At 43.0% G+C, this 21,718-nt stretch overlaps 1 protein-coding gene across 1 annotated transcript in view; it reads left to right on the top strand.

Annotated features, from left to right (window-relative positions):
• USH2A (usherin) overlaps nt 1-21,718 on the top strand; it is a 581,084-nt gene that overhangs the window by 445,223 nt on the left and 114,143 nt on the right. The window contains exons 49-53 of the mRNA XM_074989966.1: nt 233-454; nt 9,463-9,686; nt 17,167-17,377; nt 17,496-17,693; nt 19,045-19,199. Of these exons, the coding sequence (XP_074846067.1) occupies nt 233-454; nt 9,463-9,686; nt 17,167-17,377; nt 17,496-17,693; nt 19,045-19,199 (1,010 nt within the window). The remainder of the gene's footprint in view (nt 1-232; nt 455-9,462; nt 9,687-17,166; nt 17,378-17,495; nt 17,694-19,044; nt 19,200-21,718) is intronic.

The following is a 21,718-nucleotide window of genomic DNA, read 5'->3' on the forward strand; positions in this document are numbered from 1 at the left end:
GGTGCCTGCGTATTTGTGGGAGTGAGGGTGTTATGAACATTGATAATGTGACAGCTCTCTATAGTGTAGCAATGACACTGTTCAAGAGTCTGTGTTTTCATGTAGTGTGATTTGTATGTAGAGATAATTGACGATGACCCCAATCCAATATCCACAGCAGTCAATGTGAATTCTCTCATAGATTTCAATAGCCCCAAGCACAAAATCACCAGTTTTATCCGTAAATTAACAGGAGAAGTGTGCTGCTCTAATGAAGACCAAAATAGGGTTGCCGTTGGAATCGGTGATTCTTGCTGCCAGGGGATTCCTTATTCCACGTCGGGGAATCAGATCTGCTGTAATGGATCACTCCATGATGGCTTCAGTCAGCAGTGCTGTGGCGGACTCTTAGTAAGCAAAGAGATGGTATGCTGTGGCAATGGAAACAAGGGAACAGCGCACAGACCTCACCCAGGTGAGCTCTTAAATTACCACCAAAATGTACTGTATAGAGAGGTCCAGTTTGAACACGGATGGCTCTCTGCTTCCCCAGCCTTAGCCTGTCATTGGCCACTCTGAAATGAATCATATGGGTGTATGGTAGATGTTTCCCCTTCATTAAAACGCAGACTCAACTCCCACCTGACCCCACCCTACTAGCTGGAAGATCATTCTGGATGTGGGCATTTCATTCCGTATCCCACTATCACCTCTCTCGCTCTTTCTTTTGCCTTTTGAGAAGAAGTTGTGTGATGTGTTATGAAAATATAGGAGCTATGTTGTGACATGCCCCAGCATGTGTTTTAGCTGTGGGGCTTCACACCGGCACAGTATGTCCTGGATCTTCAGGAAACCAAGGGAGGTGTTCCATCTGCCCTTTTCTTTGTCTGGTCCCACTCCAGTAATCTCCCTACCCCATTGCAGACACTTTTTCTGCTAGCCTTGCTTAGTCCTCATGAGTTTCAGCACAAGGATTTCCACTGTTCCTGGGTCTTTGGGTGTAAACAAATAGGACAAAGGGGGGAATGAGTCTATTTGGACCCTCGCCCTTGTTTGTGCACCCATACAGAGGCTGGACAAAATAGCCCATAGCTTTTTTAAATAATCAATTCTAACCATCAGATCAAGTCACCTGTCCCTATCTGCTGTACCCAGTCCAACTGTCTTACCAGCTAGGCATTCCATTTGATAAAGTGATGACAATGTTGCAGCTGGACTGATACTTCAACTGTTGCACATAAAATTATAATAATCTAAAATTAAGATCTTAAAGGGAAAAAAGAGGTGAAAAACAAAGAGCTGGTTTCTCTGATCCACCTGAGCTCTTCACCGGGATAAAAACAAGAGTGATGGGGACAAAAGTGAATTAGTCACTGATTGAGACTCCAGACTTCTGGGTTCTCCTGCTAGCACTATCTGTGAGTTTCTGTATGACCTTAACAAATCAATTCACCATTTGTTTCCGTTTGTAAATGGACAATGAGCCTTACCTCTTCTGCAAAACAGTTTGAGGTGCAATCCTAGAGCTGGAAAGGATCTTAAGAAGTAATTTATTCCAGTCTCCTGCATTTATTACAGTCCTCATGTCAGGAATACGTATTATCTACAGATTGAGGAGCTAGTTGTTATTAACAACCATAAGTAGCTATTCAGCATAACTATCCCTTTTAACAAACTACATGTATTCAGGAAAAAAAAGAAAGAAAAGCCTACTAATATTAGGTCTTTTCAGTCAGAAGGAAAATATTCTTTGCTAATTGTCTTCTAGAAATTGGAAAATTCAATTTTTAAACATGGGAAATTGTAATTTGCAGCACCCAGTCCCCCTTTTGTGTGTTCATATTGGCCCTGAATTGACTAAAATAGGTATTTGGTGACCTACCTGTCAGTGAGAGCATTTAGCTGTGGCATTAGTACCCTAATTTTGATACCCAGATTTGAAAAACCAAGCTCATGACGTTTCGTGAAATCAGATTTCCCATACCACTGTGATGTGTTGAAAAGGGCTAAACCTTCCAGCATCACAGTTCTTTCCAATGGTTCCTATGCCTTTGAACTACACAAACAGTATCCTGTTTGCTCCCCATCACCCCACTTGCCAAATCCACAACATCAACATAGAAACCACACAATATTGCTCCTAAACGAGACCCACTTGCATGGCAAGCTCATTGTGCAGCTGCAACAAGATGGGTCTGACTGTAAAATATCTCTTTATGTACTTTATTACTTTAACTCTTTTATTTGCCTTCAGGAGCCCTTTAACAAAATCACATTGAATTGACTTTCTCACACCAAATCAAATCTCCTTGGTCCCAGTTCAGTTGTCTTTGTCAATATGTATTTTATAAATGGAGTGAATTAACAGATGCTGTTGGAACAGAACTGCTGGGGTAGCGTTTATGTTTTTACTGCTCTCTCTGGGCAGATGAGTTGTCTGGAAGTATAATACAGGTATCTTGGGATAAAAGTCATGTTCTTCATTTCACTGTACGTGCATCCTTAACAGTTTTTTCTTAATATCTATTTTAAAAGCCTTTAAACATTTTTTATTTTTATATAAGTGTTTGCCTGTATTGCTCTATCATTTATGCCATTTTTCTTAAAAATGGGTCAAGATGACACTTCTGGCTATTAAAGAGTAAAATTGGTAGCTTTTTCATCACTCATAGATTTACCATGAGAACATATTTTGCTATGAGCCAGCATAAAACTGGACGTACACACTTGTTTGAAAGACAGATTTGTTCAATGATTACTCAGTTTTTAAAAATTCTTATTTTGTTGAATTAAACATAAAATAAGCTATGTTTTCATATATCATACCCAGTACACTTGGTGCTTGATTTCTTGTCACAATTCATCCTTTAACATTCATCAAGAAAATATACCAGCCTACCTTAAAATCTACTTGTCTCATAGATATGATTGTAACAAAAATATTCTCACACAGAAAAACATAAAGCACTTCCCTTAAAACAAATGGGCATTGCTTCTTGCATATTAGTTCTATTCTCTACTTGGCCTTAGTCTAGACCTGAAATGCTTTGCATGCTGTGCTTTGTATCTAGACAATGAAAGGTGACTAATTTGAAATGAAGGGTGTTTTGTTTTGTTTTGTTTTGTTTTGTTTTAATTAGAGTTCTTCTTAAAATTATGATGGAACCAGATAATTGTTAACAAAGGCCCCAGTGCTGCATACATGTGTGCATATATTTAAGTTTACACACATTAATAATTCTACTGAAATCAAGTATGTTTGCAGAATCTGGACTTATGTTTATGACGTACATTTGGCTAACCTCTTGTGTTCTGCCAGTTTAAGATTTGTTAAGATTTGTTTCTGTGCAATCTTTTTGGAGACTTTAGCCCGTCCTTTTCGTCTCAGATTTCTGTGAATTTTTTCTCCCCCTACCCCGTAATTTCTCATTTGATTTTCTCTTTCTCATTTTGGCTCTTGCCTATCCAGGTTGACCACAGAGACATCTAGCAGGAAAAACTGACCATGATGCTACTGCATAACATACAGTATACTCCTGCAGCCTCACAACTGCTTACAACAACCAAAGTTTTCTAGTGCTGGTTCTGAAGCATAGAGTCACCATAAACCACCTCATAATTTCCCTAATAAATTACTCTTATGATCCCAGGCCAGGAAATATGCTGTTTCTGCACAAATGTGATTCCCAATTTGCTGTAGCTGCAATACCCACCTTTAAGCCAAGGATTTTTGGAATAGCTTGTAGTGTACACTGGCCCTGTATTTTGTTTATCCTCTGTTCTGGCTTTCAAACTGAAGCTTTTTAATTCTCACTCTTCCTTTTGAAACAACTGGCTTTGCAGATTTCCTGAATTCGTCATTCATCAATCAGCTACGTTTGTGCATTCTTTCCATAGTGGGGATGGGCATGAAATAATTGTTGACAGAAGTCACAATGAACAAGACATGCTTTTCCAGTCCATATATTTTCTCACTGATGTACTGCAGCTTCTGCCTTAAGACATGCATATATAAAACATGACACACACTCTGGTTGATCTGCAGATAAATGTTTACTATTCAGTATTTTGGTAAAATCAGCAAATAGTGTAAAGGAAATTCTCGTCTTTAAGTAATTGTATGAAGAGGTGTTGGAAAGTAAATCAATCCATCAATATTACATGGACCTATTTTGTTTTTCTTGGGGCATATTTAAAATTGTACATTCTCAGGGTCAAAGTTCAAAAGTCAAGTGCTACATGTGATAAATTAGGCAGGGGTCAAAGGCTATGCAGTGCAGTTTCAGAAGATTGTCTATCTCTGCATTTGCAGCTCATTCATGCTGAAGTGATGCACTATGGGAATTACTACCAAACTCTGCTCTGCAACATCTGCTCTCCCTAAGTGAGTTAGTGCATGTCAGACATCTTTATGTCAGAATATTGCAGTGATGGATGCAGTCTTCAGAAAATGCTGCATAAAAATCTGGTGTGCCGTTCTGGCCATTAAGTGAAATTACTATTTAAATTAATGGCGCTGTCACAGTTTATCTGTGCAAAGAATGAACGCTGATTAGGGTATTAAGTAATTAGCAATTTATCACACTGGAACAAGGTTGATAATAATTAAAGAAGTAATGGTTTACCAAAGAAACTAGAAAGGGAGTCACTTCTTGTTATGTGAGTGAAATCTTGGCTGAAAAAATTTAATTCAGTTAAACAAAGATGAGGTTTTCAACAAAAGGATGCAGACTTGTGGGTTTTGTTTTGTTTTGTCAGTATGAAAACAGTTCATTATCAAAATTTTAGTTTGCTTGTCAAGAGTCCCTCAGAGCTATCAGATGGCTGGTTATCAGTACTGAACTGGGTCATCATCTGCATTTATTTATTTATTTAAAGAAAAGTATTCAACTCTGAGAAGGCTGGTTTTCACATTTTGAGTGCTGTGTAGGGTCCCAATCCCACAAACAAACAATACATACAAATAACTGTACTATCTTAAGTTCACCTATTGATTTGAATGGGGTTACTGACATGCATGCTTTCAGGGTCAGTCCCTTGAAGAGCAGTGTGCATTGCTATAAGAGAACTGCTGCAAGCAATGGCAGCAAGAAACTTTCAAAAGCTTCGTCTACACTAGCAAGTTCTTTGGAAAGATTTTTCGAAAGAAGGGGGGGTCTTTCAAAAGATCCCATGGAGCATCTCCACAAAAAAAGCATTCTTTCAAAAGTAAATCGAAAGAATGCAGAGAGGAAGCCGTGCTAGTCTATACACTATCAAAACAAAAAGCAGTCAAGTAGCACTTTAAAGACTAGCAAAATAGTTTATTAGGTGAGCTTTCATGGGACAGACCCACTTCTTCAGACCATAGCCAGACCAGAACAGACTCAATATTTAAGACACAGAGAACCAAAAACAGTAAGCAAGGAGGACAAATCAGAAAAAGATAATTAAGGTGAGCAAATCAGAGAGTAGAGGGGTGGGGGGGAAGATCAAGAATTAGATTGAGTTAAGTATGCAGACGAGCCCCTATAGTGACTCAGAAAGTTCACATCACGATTTAGACCATGTGTTAATGTTCCGAATTTGAATATAAATGTCAGTTCATAAGATGATCAAAAATGAACTCTCTGAACTTGAAATTATCATCAACGAACAGGCATCCACACAAGACCCCACAGTACGAAACTTTACCAGTGCCAGACAAGATATTTATAAAACACACTTACTCTTTCTACAAAAAAGAAAAGAGAATAAATTTTCTTCATTACTTCATTCCTCAGGATACTTCAACCACAATAACAGTAGCTCGACCAACAACATTGTTAACCACTCAAACTACCAACTCAGCCCTGCAGAGGAGTCTCTCTTATCCCGGGGTCTTTCCTTCTGCCCTACTTCCCCCACGAACTTAATACAATTCTGTGGGGACCTTGAAGCCTTCTTTCGCTGTCTCCGTCTAAAGGAATTCTTCCAGCACACCTATGAACAACAGTCTGACTCTCTCAACCCCGCCTACCAACAACAAAAGAAGAAGAACTCTACGTGGACTCCCCCTGAGGGTCGTAGTGAAAGTCTGGACTTCTACGTACAGTGCTTCCGCAACCGTGCTCAGTCTGACATTATACACAAACAATGCCAAATGAGACACAATCTCAACTATGCTGAATGCTATGCTGTCCAGAGTCTCAAAAATAACCAAGACATCATAATCAAACCAGCTGACAAAGGGGGTGCTGTTGTCATCCTGAATAAGTCAGACTATGAACAGGAGGCAGCCAGACAACTCTCCAACACCACATTTTACAGACCTCTCTCCACTGATCCCACTTTGGAATTCCAAAGGAAATTACAAAAACTACTGAAGGAACTCCCTGCTGCTACTCGGGACCTCATTAACTCAGACACACCATCTGAGCCGCAGCCTGGATTATTCTATTTACTTCCCAAAATCCACAAACCTGGAAACCCTGGACGCCCTATCATTTCAGGTATTGGCACCCTTACCACCAGACTATCCAGTTATGTGGACTCCCTCCTCAAACCCTATGCCACCAACGCTCCCAGCTATATCCGAGATACCACTGACTTCCTGAGGAAATTACAAAACATCGGAAAAGTTCCTGATAACGCCATCCTTGCCACAATGGATGTAGAGGATCTGTACACTAATATTCCACATAAAGACGGATTACAAGCAATCAAGAACACCATCCCTGATGCCACCACAGCCAATCTGGTGTCTGACCTCTGTTACTTTGTTCTCACACACAATCATTTCTGTTTTGGGGACAATTTATACCTCCAGATTAGTGGAACTGCTATGGGCACCCGCATGGCCCCACAATATGCTAATATATTTATGGCTGACCTGGAACGATTCCTCAGCTCTCGTCCCCTATTACCACTCCTCTACTTAAGATACATTGATGACATCTTTATGATTTGGACCCATGGTACAGAGGCTCTAGAAGAATTCCACAGAGACTTTAACAATCTACACCCCACCATCAACTTATGCCTCGATTACAACATGCAAGAGATACATTTCCTGGACACTACAGTACTAATCAAGGATGGCCTGATCAGTACCACACTGTACCGAAAACCTACTGGTCGCTATACTTATCTACACCCTTCTAGTTTCCATCCTGCACACGTGACTAGATCCATTGTTTACAGTCAAGCTCTTAGGTATAATCGCATTTGCTCTGATCCAACTGTCAGAGACCAAAAACTACAAGAACTTTACCAAATATTCATAAACCTGAATTACCCGCCAGGAGAAGTAAAAAAACAAATCGACAGGGCCAGACGCATACCCAGAAACCAGCTACTCCAAGATCAGCCCAAAAAAGCCAAGAACAGAACACCACTGGTCATCACTTACAGCCCCCAACTCAGACCACTGCAACGAATTATTAAAGACCTACAACCTATTCTTAATCGGGATGCTACACTCCAGAAGGCCCTGGGTGACATGCCTGTTCTCTCCTACAGACAACCTCCCAACCTCATGAGGATCCTTACCAACAGCCACAGTCTAAACCCCAGGAACACCAGTCCTGGAACCTTTCCCTGCAACAAAGCCCGCTGCCAGCTTTGTCCACATATCTTCTCTGGAAATACCATCACTGGACCTAACCAGGTTACTCACAGAATCACGGGCACTTTCTCATGCTCCTCTACTAACATCATATATGCCATCATGTGCCAACAATGCCCAGATGCTTTGTATATTGGACAGACTTCTAACTCCCTTAGACGAAGGGTCAACGGGCACAAAACAGACATCAAAACACTCCAGATCCACAAACCAGTTAGTCAACATTTTAATGGAATGGGGCATTCTGTCAATGACCTCAAGGTATGTGTGTTACTGAAGAGAAATTATCGCTCCTTTGTAGAAAGGGAAGTGGACGAACTGACATTTATATTCAAATTTGGAACATTAACACATGGTTTAGATCATGATGTGAACTTTCTGAGTCACTATAGGGGCTCATCTGCATACTTGACTCAATCTAATTCTTGATCTTTCCCCCCACCCCTCCACTCTCTGATTTGCTCACCTTGATTATCTTTTTCTGATTTGTCCTCCTTGCTTACTGTTTTTGGTTCTCTGTGTCTTAAAATATTGAGTCTGTTCTGGTCTGGCTATGGTCTGAAGAAGTGGGTCTGTCCCACGAAAGCTCACCTAATAAACTATTTTGCTAGTCTTTAAAGTGCTACTTGACTGCTTTTTGTTTCGAAAGAATGCAGTGCTCCTTTAGAAATCACTCTTCCTTTCATGTTTCAGGAAGAGTGCTCCCTTTCGAAAGCTTCTTTCAAAAGAAAACATGTAGATGCTTTGGAGGCTCTTTTTTTTTTTTTTTTTCCAGAAGAGCAGTCCTCATGGGGCCTAATTTTTCAATCCCTGGCCTGTTCTTTTTAAAGAGTGGGAGCTGTGTGGATGCTCTCTTTTGAAAGAGCCAGATCACTCTTTTGATTTTTTTTTAAATGTGGAAACACTGTTTCAAAAGTTCTTTTGGAAGAGATCTTCCAGAAAAGCTTCCTTTGAAAGATCTCTGTAGTGTAGACATGGCCAAAGCTGCATTTAAAAGTCTGATTAGAAAAATGCAGAGAACAAGTCAAATATGAATTATTTGCATATGTCTTTTGTTTTACATTGTGGACCTGTTTTTTATTTTTATTTTTATTGTGGCACAATTCATGCCATCATGAGTGAATCAGTATTGACATTTCTTAGTGTACATCCCCACTTTTAAGGGACTTTCACTAAAACTTACCCAGAGATGACATTGACTCTTTCCTTTTTTTGGAAGAAGGGAAAATATCAAAAGAAATATTTTACAAATCAGTAATTGTTCATAAAAATATACAAACATTAAAAAGAGACAACTGAATCATGGATATAGCTAGTATTTTGAAAGTCTTTACATTTAGTCTCGTATACATAGTACAAGCCAATAAAAGAGGACATAAAATATGCATCTCAACTTTCTTTAGAAAAATATTTTGTTAATGTTAACCATTAGTTAACTGGCTTTCCTGATCAAAGTTCACTTAAAGGTGAGTAAGTCCATATTTAATACACCGATGCCTAAAAGTGAAAGAATGCCATCAGAGGATCGCTAAATTTTCTCATTCTAAATTGCCAGAACATGGATAGTCTGTCTTTAACTGAACGTGTAACGTATCATATGTGTACATGATGGTATTTCATAGCAGAATTCAACCACCATCTCAGGAAAAGATTCTAGAGGACCTCTGGTTCTTTTCTCCATTTGCTAATTGTTTTGAAGTGCATCTGGGAATAAGGACTCTCAGTTCATCCATCTCACATTCAGACCTGAATCACAATTTTTTTTCTGTCTCTGCACAATTCCAGCAGCTATCTCAGTTGGACATTTTTATGTTCAACTTTACAAGTTTCTTAGTTATTTCCCTTTCTCTCCCCCATACATTTTTTTCATATTCATATATAATGTTTTATTGTTGCAGGGATGTTCTGTTGTGGGCAGGAATATGAGAATATGTCAGATATCATATGTTGTTCAGCTTCCAGTGGCGAGTCTAAAGCACATGTTAAAAAGAATGACCCAGTGCCAGAAAAATGCTGTGGGACTGAACTTATTCCAAAGAGCGAGGAATGCTGTAATGGCGTTGGATATAATCCTTTGAAATATGTTTGCTCTGACAAGATTTCAGCTGGAATGATGATGAAGGTAATTGATAGAAAACCTCTCAGTGGCTCTGATTTGACAATGGACAGAGAAATACATTGTTCATAACTATTTTTCTAAAACAGGAATATAAAAACTCCTATGTGCATTATTCATTTTCACATTACATCCATATTAATACCAAATGAGTTCCCTGTGATTGATGTTATTGCAATGAATTCTAAAGGAATTAATAATGATTAGCTGGTTCTTCTGAAGTGTTGCCCAGCACTTCAGATTAGTATTGGGGCTGAAAGTTGGCATGCCAATGGGATTGGCATGAATAGCAAATTTTAGTTGTCTGGCTAATGTTGATCCTTATTGGCACTACTTGAGTGGGAACAGAAACAGAAGTGACTAAAGGTTTATTATGGAAATACTCCTGTATATCCCTATTTGGACAGAGTACTTGTTCATTGTTTCTGGGTAAGAATTTATGTGTAGCAATATTTTTTTCCGATTTTCAGCTAACATTACATACAATGCAATGGTGATATGTTTTTCATGACTTCAAATCTTTTTCCTATTGAATGCGGTGGCAGCTTTGGCACTGACTTCAGTGGAATCAGGGTATGTTCCAGTATGCTAACACAATTATGATTATATTTATTTTACATTTTCCATCTCAGGATTCTTAAAACATTTAATCAATGTGTATTAATTAAGTCATACAGCATCCTTTTTAGGCAGATAATTGTAATTCCAATTCATGTGAGCATAAACTGAAGGTCAGAAAAACTAATTACATTTTCAAGACTAAACAGCAGAAATGTAGCACTTTAAAGACTAACAAAATAATTTATTCAGTGATGAGCTTCAGTGGTTTGGGGTCTGGACGTCATATGCTCCAGTGGCATCTACACTACAGTGATTCTTTGAAAGAAGATCTTCTGCAAGATATCTTCTGGAAGATCATCTTTTGAAGGATCACATCCACACATAAAAAGTGGATCAGAAGAGCACTCCACTCTTTTGGAAGAGGGCATCCGCACAGCCACAAGCACTCTTTCAAAAGAAAGGGCCAGGAAACACCGCGACCAGGGTTGTATGGCCGAAAGCCCTTCCGGGAGCACCAGTCACATGCTCCCTTAAATGGCCCTTCCCTAGCACCCCCGCCCTGCACATGCTGCCGAGGTCTGCCTTGCTGCACAAAGCTCAGCAGAGTCCATCCATGGTCCTGAAGCTCACAACCAAGAGCTGTGGACCACTGGGAGCTCCAGACCTGCATGCTTATCCTGGCTGGGCCACTGACCAACATCACTGTGGTCACACATGCACGCTTGGTGGCTGAGACCTGGCCCCCCGGGGCCCTGGGCTCATGGCAGGAAGGGGGCTGCCGGGCAAAGGGGACCATTGGATCTGGGGATGGGTGTGCAAGGGGGCAGGGAGACGTAGCCCTGGGACACTGTGATGCCCCACCCTGACACAGAACCCACTGCTTGAGGAGTGGTCCACTGGGAGGAGGGGCAGAGGGCTCAGTAGGGGGTAGGGACCAGGAAAGGACCAACATTCCCCCTTTGGGAGCTCGTGCTCAGGGACTTCACCATGCCACTGTACACACTGGGGGGCATGGCCTACCCCCAGCAGCCCTGGCCAACATGGCTGGACACAGACCCCCCCATATCCCATCCAGGAGCTGATCAACTGCTTTCTCATCTGGGCACACTATTCCATCAAGTATTCTGTCAGCTGCCCAAAGGTGCGGTTCAGGTGCCTCCCCATATTCCTAGATGTCAGAGTGGACAACATCCCCCAGGTGGTGGGGTTGTGCTGTGTCCTTCATTACCCTGTGGAGGCCAGGAATGAGGGACTCTTCTCACAGGGTGGATGGCCAAGGCTGACCCCAGATACAACCAGACCTCTGCATCCTCCAACTGTCTGGCCCACCACAATAAGCCTGGGATCCAGAGGGGGGCCTGGGATGGACTGTGGGGGCCAAGACACACGGTGGCTGGAAGAGCCCCTTCTGCCCCAGGTCCAGGGGCCCCATCGTGGTTGGGATGGGACCGGGAGCATGGTGAGGTAGGGGTGTGGGACGAGGGTGGTGGAACCAGTGGGATGGGGAAACTTGGGGGTGGGGGAAGCTGGCTGAGACCCTGTAAGGCAGCTGGAGGGAGGTCAGGTGGGAGCAGGACAGTGAGGTCAGTGGGAAAGACAGTGGGAAGAGTGGCTGGGGAGCCAGTAGGGGTGGGAGGTTGGGCCAGCTGCCCAGTGAGGGCCCTGGCATTGACCATAGGGTCCCATCAGCTTGGCCCAGGCCTCCTGCTGCCAGATCAGATAGGTCTCATCCAGCCACAGTTGCTGCTCTGTAAGCTGGTTCAGGAGACAGAGGGCTGATGTGCAAGCAGTGGCCTCATTGTCCCATGGGCAGCTGCATGACCACCGGCTGTGGGCCTGGCTAGGTGCTGGTGTTGGGTGAGCCCCAGCCCTCTCTCCACAGCCACTACTCCCACGCTCACCAACCTGAGATCAGGGTTGGGGCTGGCCAGACCAAGCATGTTGCTGGGGTTGTCTCAGGCCTCAGATGGTGCAGCTCTAAGGATGGAAGGGGAGGGAGCAATAAACCATCAGTCCCTTGGCCCAGTCCCCAGGGCTGTGCCCCCCAGCCCTGGGCAGAGGCACAGGGATGTTCCAGGAGTGTGGTAGGCCCTGCCGCACATGGACCCCCCAATGACTTGGGGATGGGGTTCATCACTGCGGGCCCCTTCACCCCCCAGGGAATGGACTAGTGGGCAAAGGGTGGTGTCCAGCCACAGAGGGGTCCCCACATAGGTGGCAGGTAAGCCAGGCATGGACTGGCCCTCTCTGCCCCTCCCCACACATGGCTGCGGCTCTTTCCAATGTTCATGGGAGCTGGTGCTGCTTGCTGCCTGTGGGCATGCCAGGGTGCTGGGGGTGTACCCCTTCATGGCATGTGCAGGGCTGTACCATCATCTCGATGTCTGACCCACTCCCAGCTATGGCAGAGGCAAATGCCCCCCCCATCCCTACCCTGGGGTGTGTGACGTGCCTGACACTTACTGGATGGTCCCTCATAATGTTGGGGAATGCCTGGCTGGAGGTCCTTGAAGGAATGGCAATGACCAGGGCCCCATTGGAGGACCTGCCATCCAACAGGGCTTATGGCTCTGGCTCCAGCTCTCTGGGGTGGGTCGTGGGTCCTGGCTGGTCATGGGCCATCTCTTCCACCACCTCTGGCACTACTGGGGGGTCCTGGGACACTGTATTAACAGGGGTGTGGGAGAGGAGCCATCCTTGCCTGCAAGGAGGCCATGCAGCTCCCTGTAGAAGGGGTAGGTGGCCGGCTCAGTCCCCAAGCACCTGGCAGCATCCCTGGCTCACACAAACCCCTGACACAGCTCTTTCAACTTGGAGCAGACTAGCTCCAAGGTGCAGCTGGGGTGTCTGTGGGCTGACAGGCCAGTGGCCAGCTGGCCATAGGTGGCAGCACTCCACCTCAACCCCACCACCGCCCACAGAATGTCTTCATTGTCCCACACAGCGAGGAGGTCCTTCAAGTCAGCCTCACTCCATGAGGGCACCCTCAACCTGGCCGCTGGGTAGAGTTCCTGGTCACCTCTGAAGGATCCCTCTGGGACCCCTGGGGGTCGTGTGGTGGCTGGTTCTCAGCCATGCTGTGTCCTATTGCTTCGGGGGGAGGTGTGAGGGCATGCAGTGCTGAGCTTATGTGCTCTCTGCCAGCACACTCTCAGCTTCCTGCCACAGGGTCTGTGTGGCTCCCTGTGCCTTTAGGGCAGCTAGACATAAGGAGCATAGACCTCCACTAGCACTGGCCAGGGTGTCTCCGCACCCCAGCTGGCTGGCACCATGGAGGACCCCTCTTTTGAAAGAGGGGCCCGTGGAGCATCTCCACGTGCCTTGTTTCAAAACAGTCTTTCGAAAGAAGGAACTCTTCCTGACCTGGAAGTGGAGAAGGCTTCTGGAAGAGGAGGCACATCCTTTTGATCCCGGATCAAAAGAGAGCATTTTGTGTGTGGACGCTGCATGTGGGCTTTTGGAAAAGGGCCTGCTTTTCCAAAAGAACTGGCTAGTGTAGACGTGGCATCTGATTGTAGCTTTCAAAGGTGCTGAGCACTCATAATGCAGGTGCTCAACATTGCTAATCAGGCCCTCGATGTCTAAGTATGATTACCACAAAAAATAAGACACCAAGAATAACCCTAACCCTTGATCACATATGGCTTATGTAAAGTCACACGACAAGTCAGTGCCAAAGCTGAGACTAGAACCCAGGAATCGTGACTGTCCTGAGCTGTGACCACTAGTTAACACTCTCTCCCCAGGGACATGAATTGCTCAATGAAGAGACTTTCATCTAATAGAATGTGAAGTGAAAGTGGGGGTAATGAAATTAAACGATGACTCAAAAACAGCTGAGTTACTAACCATGTACAACTATATTTAGCAATAGCATTTGTAGAAAAATAGTTGGAATAACACCTAAAAGTAACAGATGGAGGACCACTTAGGAAATGTGAAAATATGTAATCCAGGAGGACCAGATGTTATGCCTCTTAGGCTATGGCCACACAGCCAGTTATTCCAATATAACAGTTGTTATATTGAAATAATTTTGGTGTTGTCTACACAACACAGCTGCTAATTTGAAATCAATAAACCTCACTGCAGGAGGAATAGTGCCTATTTTGAAAGAGTTATTTCAAAATAGGTGCTATTAAGATAGGCTGTGTCTACACTACCCCTCCCTTTTGGAAAGGGAATGTAAATGCAGACAATCAAAATACAAATGAGGCACTAATCTGCATATTCAGTGCCTCATTTGCATAACAGCAGCCAATCACTATTTCAGGTTAGCTGCTTTTAAATTGCAAAATGGCCATACAAATGGGGTTCCTTCAAAACGGAAGCCCAGCTTTTGAAAGCATCCTTCTTCCTGAAAAAAAGAGCTATTGACCTAACTGAATTTTAATAATTAAGTATGGAATATTATGAAAACTGTGGAAATGCAAGAAAACTGGAGGAAAGCAAAGGAACAAAGAGTGTTCCTGACAATTGGTGATCCATTGGTATTACTTCAACCTTTTGCGAAATAATGGAATAACTGTAAGAAGAAAACAGCTAACCCAGTTCTACAAAGCATTCTGTGCAGACATGCCAAACTGTGAGTATTGATCATTGCAGACTCAGTAATGCTCCATCTTGCAACTCCAGTAGGAGTTAAGGGCACCCAGCCCTGAACAGGAGTGTTCATTATCTTGCAGGATTGAGACCATGTGGGCTGCTCCAAAATCCACTGGTTTAAAAAACACATAACTTAGCTGAAGATACAATTTCAATATTTTCTTTATGTACAGTGACAGCTGGTTGAAGATTTTTAAACCAAATTTTATTTGTGAAAAAGGTCTTTTTTGGAAAAGAGAAATTTCACATTGTTTATATTTCACAAAATGTTGGCAATAACAATTTATAGACATTTAAAGAAAACCTTTTACTGGAAACATTAGAAACATTGATAAAAATGGTTTAAGTAACAGTTCTGATTTTTAAAAATTACCAAGTAAACATAGGTCAATTTGGAACCTTACAAAACCAAAACATTTTAGAAATTATTAATTTTTTCATAACAAGAAGTGCTTTTTTAAAACATATCATGCATCACCTACTAAAAATGCCCCATAGCAGATGTTCCGGTGGTATTGTGGCGGATTTGTAATTTGTGAATTGGTAGAATTTAACTACAAGAATCACAGGAAACAGTATATTGTTAATAAACATATTTCTTTCACTCTCATGGATGGCAATCTCTGGCTACGTCTACACGTGCACCCAACTTCGAAATAGCTTATTTCGATGTTGCGACATCGAAATAGGCTATTTCGATGAATAACGTCTACACGTCCTCCAGGGCTGGCAACGTCGATGTTCAACTTCGACGTTGCTCAGCCCAACATCGAAATAGGCACAGCGAGGGAACATCTACACGCCAAAGTAGCACACATCGAAATAAGGGAGCCAGGCACAGCTGCAGACAGGGTCACGGGGCGGACTCAACAGCAAGTCGCTCCCTTAAAGGGCCCCTCCCAGACACACTTTCATTAAACAGTGCAAGATACACAGAGCCAACAACTAGTTGCAGACCCTGTATATGCAGCACGGACCCCCAGCTGCAGCAGCAGCAGCCAGAAGCCCTGGGCTAAGGGCTGCTGCACACGGTGACCACAGAGCCCCGCAAGGGCTGGAGAGAGAGTATCTCTCAACCCCCCAGCTGATGGCCGCCATGGAGGACCCCGCTATTTCGATGTTGCGGGACGCGGATCGTCTACACGTCCCTACTTCGATGTTGAACGTCGAAGTAGGGCGCTATTCCCATCCGCTCATGGGGTTAGCGACTTCGACGTCTCGCCGCCTAACGTCGATTTCAACTTCGAAATAGCGCCCAACACGTGTAGACGTGACGGGCGCTATTTCGAAGTTACTGCCGCTACTTCGAAGTAGCGTGCACGTGTAGACGCAGCCTCTGTGTTGTAAAGACTGCAATAGTAATATTTAAAAGGATTGAAATTAAGGGCCATGTCCGGGAGCTAAGATTTATACCATCTGAGGACCTGGCCTGTGAAATGTATCAAAGTAATTTTGGTAAGAACTGCTTAGTTTGGAGAATAAACTTTATCTAATATTTTATAAATATCCAGCAAAATAACTGTATAAGATGAAATAAGGATGCATCAGATATGACCTGTTTATTCACTTTCCTTCTTAATGTTCATGGCTTAGTTATGAAAAAATATTTACAGCAAAGAGGACAGTTCATTCCTTCCTGCAGCTGTCGGAATATTATTAGAGTTATTGCTATCTTCTTTGTGGGTTGGAGGAAATCATTTCCTTTACTATTCAGGAGATAAAGAAAGGTGTTAAATATGGGCTAAATCCTGCCATGCACTTGCCCCAGTGGAAGGCAGGATGAGTTTGGAGGCATAGTTTGTGTTACCCAAATGCATGTTTCTGGAAATTACCTGTGTCTCTTTGCACAGTTTAAGCTTGCAGACCGGGAATCTGCTGACACACATCCACAGGACAATGACCCTTGCAAAATATGGGAAGTGTAACCTGAGTCAGAAGATCCTGTCATTTCTGTGGTCTTGTAGACTTTCTTCTGGTTTGCTAAGCACAGCTACTTGGGCTTCCTCTGAGTGGTGGTGTTTTAGGATTCCAGGACAATCCCAGTGGTTTTGGAAAGTGCCATGGGAACATCAATGTCCAAACAGAACAGACAGAGCCTCTAATGAAAGGTTCTCTCACACACTGTAAACAGCACAATATCAATGTGGCTGAAGGGCTGAGTCAATTTTTTAATTATTATTCTTTTAACTAAATTAAGCTATTTGATCAAAAGGTGCATTGAAATGATGACACTTTCATTGTCAAGTCTCTTTTTGGGAAGCGAGAAAGGTTGGACTAAGCTTCTTATATCTCCTGATTTAAAATGGTGTACATTTCTTAGGTAAATGAAGAATGCAAAGCTAGCACCCTGTGCCCTATATCCATGGAGGCAACAGCATATTGTGGAAGGTGTGACTTTAACCCAAGTGTCCAGATCTGTGCTTGGGTAAAAGGTTCTCAGAATGCTACAGAAAAGAAGGTAAATGACAGTGTATGTCCAACTGCAGAAGAGACAGTCTACAGTGGAGGCCCAAATAGATATTCATTTACAGGTAATGGGAAATGGGATATAATCCCGGTTTTTGAATCACACTGAAAGGCTGGGTTCTGCCCTGAGCACCATCAGCTGTTCTAAGTTGAGATGCACACTGTCTAATTTTCTTTGTTTAGACCTGAATCTAGAGCCCTATGTTACGTATGAGTACAGGGTAGCTGCATGGAACAGCTATGGAAGAGGACTCAGCGGAATTGCCAGGGCTAGCACTAAGCAAGATGTGCCTCAGGGTGTAAGTGCTCCAAAATGGACCAAAGCAGAAAATCGGGAAGACATAATACTTCTGGATTGGAAGGAACCTCTTCAGCCAAATGGTTTGTTTTAAAAACCCAAACTGTTATCCTCGGCTATTCAACATGATATGAGTTACATGTGTTAGAGCAAATGTTCTATACACAGAAACCTGTGTCAAATGTATCATCAAGTCAAACATCATCAATGTCTATACTGAGTAAACAAGCGGTGACCTTTTTGCACTTGTTTTTCCTCAGACGTTCACCTTGGTTTGTCTGTTTATTATCTTCATTCGCTCCAAATAAAGTTAGAGTATAAGCTTGTCAGGAAGAAACTTGGTTTATAATCCGTTCGTAATATTCTACCTATCACAACCAGGAAAAAACATGTAACACACCCTGAAATAAACCTTACCCCATGAAATCTGATCTCCTTTGTGCTTCTGGGAGCATTCTCCCTGAGGGGTTCCTTACTGCAAGTCCCACACCACCTCTGTGTGCTACCCCTACTTGAAAAAGCTCCAGAGCTGGGCAGATTCCCCAAAGGTTTCTACAGCTGGAGAAAGCTTGCTGATATGGGTCTGATCTCCTACTGCTGCTAGAACTGCCCCATCCAAGGAGCTCCTAGCTTTGAATCCCCACTATAAGGCTACGTCTGTAGTAGATATGGAAGTTGACTGCAGATACGCAGCTTTATCTATGCCAATTGTGTAGCTAAAAATGATGTACCTATGCTCAGCTAACTTGTCTATCTTGACAAGGAAAGGTATACAGAAGCATTTCTCCCTTTGACCTTTCTTACTACTCATCTTTTGCAGGGAGCACAGGGGTCAACTTTGACCCCTGAGAGTTTGATTTTGCACATTCGTGAAACCAAACCTCAAAAGATAGACCCTGAGTGGGTCAGTCTTTCTGCGGTAGTGTAGATCACACCTCAGAAAAGGAACCCCTTTACAATACCGTGAAATCTGAGATTGAATCATCTGTAAACATGAAATTGAACAATTCTAAAATCGTCTTGCCCTTAAATTGAACAGACTGGCCTAAATTTAGTAGGGTCCTCTCTATCTCTTTGGGGTAGAGCTATAATTATAATTAATAACCAGAGCTGGTTGAAAAATTGTGCCAGTTTTACATAAAATCAAACATATTTTATAATGGTTTTATATTTCAAATGTTCAGAACATTTTGATCAGACTGAGTAATTAAATTGACCACTTAGAAGATTTAAACAATTGCTTGCTTCAGAGGGGGTGGGTTTTTAAAAAGAGCAGAATAAGAATCACTGAAGGTCCTTGGAATAGTCGCTTAAGTTAGGTGATTGCCTGATAAGGGTGGGGACCTGTAGGGTTCATGGTCATATTATCCGTGTGAAAAGCTGTGGGTGGTCCTGTGTTCAGCTAACAAAAACTGATAACTTTCTTTTTATAAGGTCTTATCACTCAATATATTATTCTCCGAGATGGGGTTGAGCGTTTTAGAGGAAAAGAACTGAGCTTTGCAGACACAGGTGGTATCCAGCCATACCAAGAATATGCATATCAGCTAAGAGCCTGTACTGCTGCTGGTTGCACAGACAGCAGCAAGGTGGGTGACTTGGCCTTCGTAAGAATGGTGGTAGAATTTTAATGTGGTAGAGCTGTCATAACCATGGCATTGGAAAGAGGTGTTTTTTGTTTGTTTTTTTTAAATTAAGATTATACATTGAATGGGAAACATCAGTAACCAAGTGATTTGTTTCAATTCAACTCCCTGACATGTAATCACATTAAGTTCCAAATTATAAATTTTCCAGCGCAAGTAAACCTATACACTAAACTGTACTTGAGTCTTTGTAAATCTGAAATTCTATGATATACAAAGTGACATATTTTGATTTACAATAAACCAGGGGCTTCATCTTCAGCCACACATAGAAGAGAGTGTTGAAAACATGCTTTCTTTTACGAGTGAGACTAAATCCATTAATATCTTTGTTATTTCTCACCAGATTGCCTATAACATCCTTTTCTCTCATCTCCCTGTAGTGCATCTCTCCCATTTCTAGGTTGTCTGGTACAGCCAAGCTTATATTCCTCCTACAGTATCACTTCTTATCATGTCTCTTCACTGGTTTCCTGCTCCTGCACCAGATTCAGGGTCTTCATCCTCAGCTTCTACTCCTAAAGACCCTGTTATTTTTAACTCTTTTGATTTTTTGTTGCTCCTCCTACCTTTCTGTTTCACAGAATCTCCCAGGCTGCCCCATTGCCATATAACAAAACCTCAACACATTTGGGCTACGTCTACACTAGCCCCAAACTTCAAAATGGCCACGCAAATGGCCCATGAGCTGATGGGAATAAGGGGACTTTGAAGTAGGCGGGGTCCTTTCGAAAAGGAGCCCCATCGGGACTAGACGCACGGCGGCAAGGCACGTCAATTTCGAAGTGCTGCGGCCGCCCGCATGGTAATGAAGTGCTGAATATGCATTTCAGCGCTTCATTAGTAAACTTCAAAATGGCCCATTTGTGTGGCCATTTTGAAGGTTGCGGCTAGTGTAGACACGGCCTTGTTCAGTTAAATCTTCCCTGCCAATAAATATCCTTTCCTCTGTCTCTTTGAAAACAAAAAGCAGTCAAGCAGCACTTTAAAGACTAGCAAAATAGTTTATTAGGTGAGCTTTGGTGGGACAGACCTCACCTAATAAACAATCTAATTTGTCTAATAATAGACAAAGTTCACCTAATAAACTATTTTGCTAGTCTTTAAAGTGCTACTTGACTGCTTTTTGTTTTGATAGTGTATAGACTAGCACGGTTTCCTCTCTGTCTCTTTGGTTTTTCTGAGTTGCAATATAAGGTATCGCGGGCAGACATGAGAAATTGTGACTGTTGATATCTTTTATAACTTAAAAAAATCAATGCCGTGTATACATGTGTAACGAGCAAAGTCAGACATGGGACCTTCAAAATTAAGCCCGAGGGTTCTGGGTTTGTTTGTTTTTTTAAAGTCACATAGGCAAGTTCGGAATCCAAAATCTCTAGGTGGCTTTGCAGATCTCTGTCCAAAAGAAGGAGGAAATAGTCCTAGGAAGAAAAGGTGAGTGCAGTACTATCTTTTATTCGACCAACTTCAGTTGGTGAGAGAGGCCACCTATCAAGTTTACAGACATCCTGTTAGCTGAGACTAAATGGCCAGCTCTGACTGTCATTAAGGCCAGCCTCTAGGAGGTGACATTCTTGCATACATTGTCACTTTATTACATAAAGCATGTAAGTGCATATATCGTAGTAGAACTCACTTATAGTGGTAATAATACAGATATATGATTTTCTAAGACCACAGACCTGATTCTTCTGTCTGAAGAAAGAAATAGTACTATCAAAGTCAGTGAAGTCAGTGGAGGTCCCTCAGTGTAAAACTGATGTTAGTGAGGTGAGAATTGGCCTACGTATATTCAATTTTTAGAAAGATCCTAGTGAATTCTAAATTATCTCAGGCTTCAGATTTCTTGTTGTGTTTATGAGAAAAGATTCAAAAAGCTATCAACTGATAGGCCGCGTCTACACGTGCACGCTACTTCGAAGTAGTGGCACCAACTTCGAAATAGCGCCTGTCATGGCTACACGTGTTGGGTGCTATTTCGAAGTTGAAATCGACGTTAGGCGGCGAGACGTCGAAGTCACTAACCCCATGAGGGGATGGGAATAGCGCCCTACTTCGACGTTGAACGTCGAAGTAGGGCACGTGTAGCCAATCTGCGTCCCGCAACATTGAAATAGAGGGGTCCGCCATGGCAGCCATCAGCTGAGGGGTTGAGAGATGCTCTCTCTCCAGCCCCTGTGGGGCTCTATGGTCACAGTGTGCAGCAGCCCTTAGCCCAGGGCTGCTGGCTGCTGCTGCTGCAGCTGGGGATCCATGCTGCATGCACAGGGTCTGCAACCAGTTGTCGGCTCTGTGGATTTTGTGTTGTTTAGTGCAACTGTGTCTGGGAGGGGCCCTTTAAGGGAGTGGCTTGCTGTTGAGTCGGCCCTGTGACCCTGTCTGTAGCTGTGCCTGGCACCCTTATTTCGATGTGTGCTACTTTGGCGTGTAGACGTTCCCTCGCAGCGCCTATTTCGATG

The sequence above is a fragment of the Carettochelys insculpta genome, chromosome 3, assembly GCF_033958435.1.
Source record: "Carettochelys insculpta isolate YL-2023 chromosome 3, ASM3395843v1, whole genome shotgun sequence".
In the NCBI taxonomy this organism is placed as follows: domain Eukaryota; kingdom Metazoa; phylum Chordata; order Testudines; family Carettochelyidae; genus Carettochelys; species Carettochelys insculpta.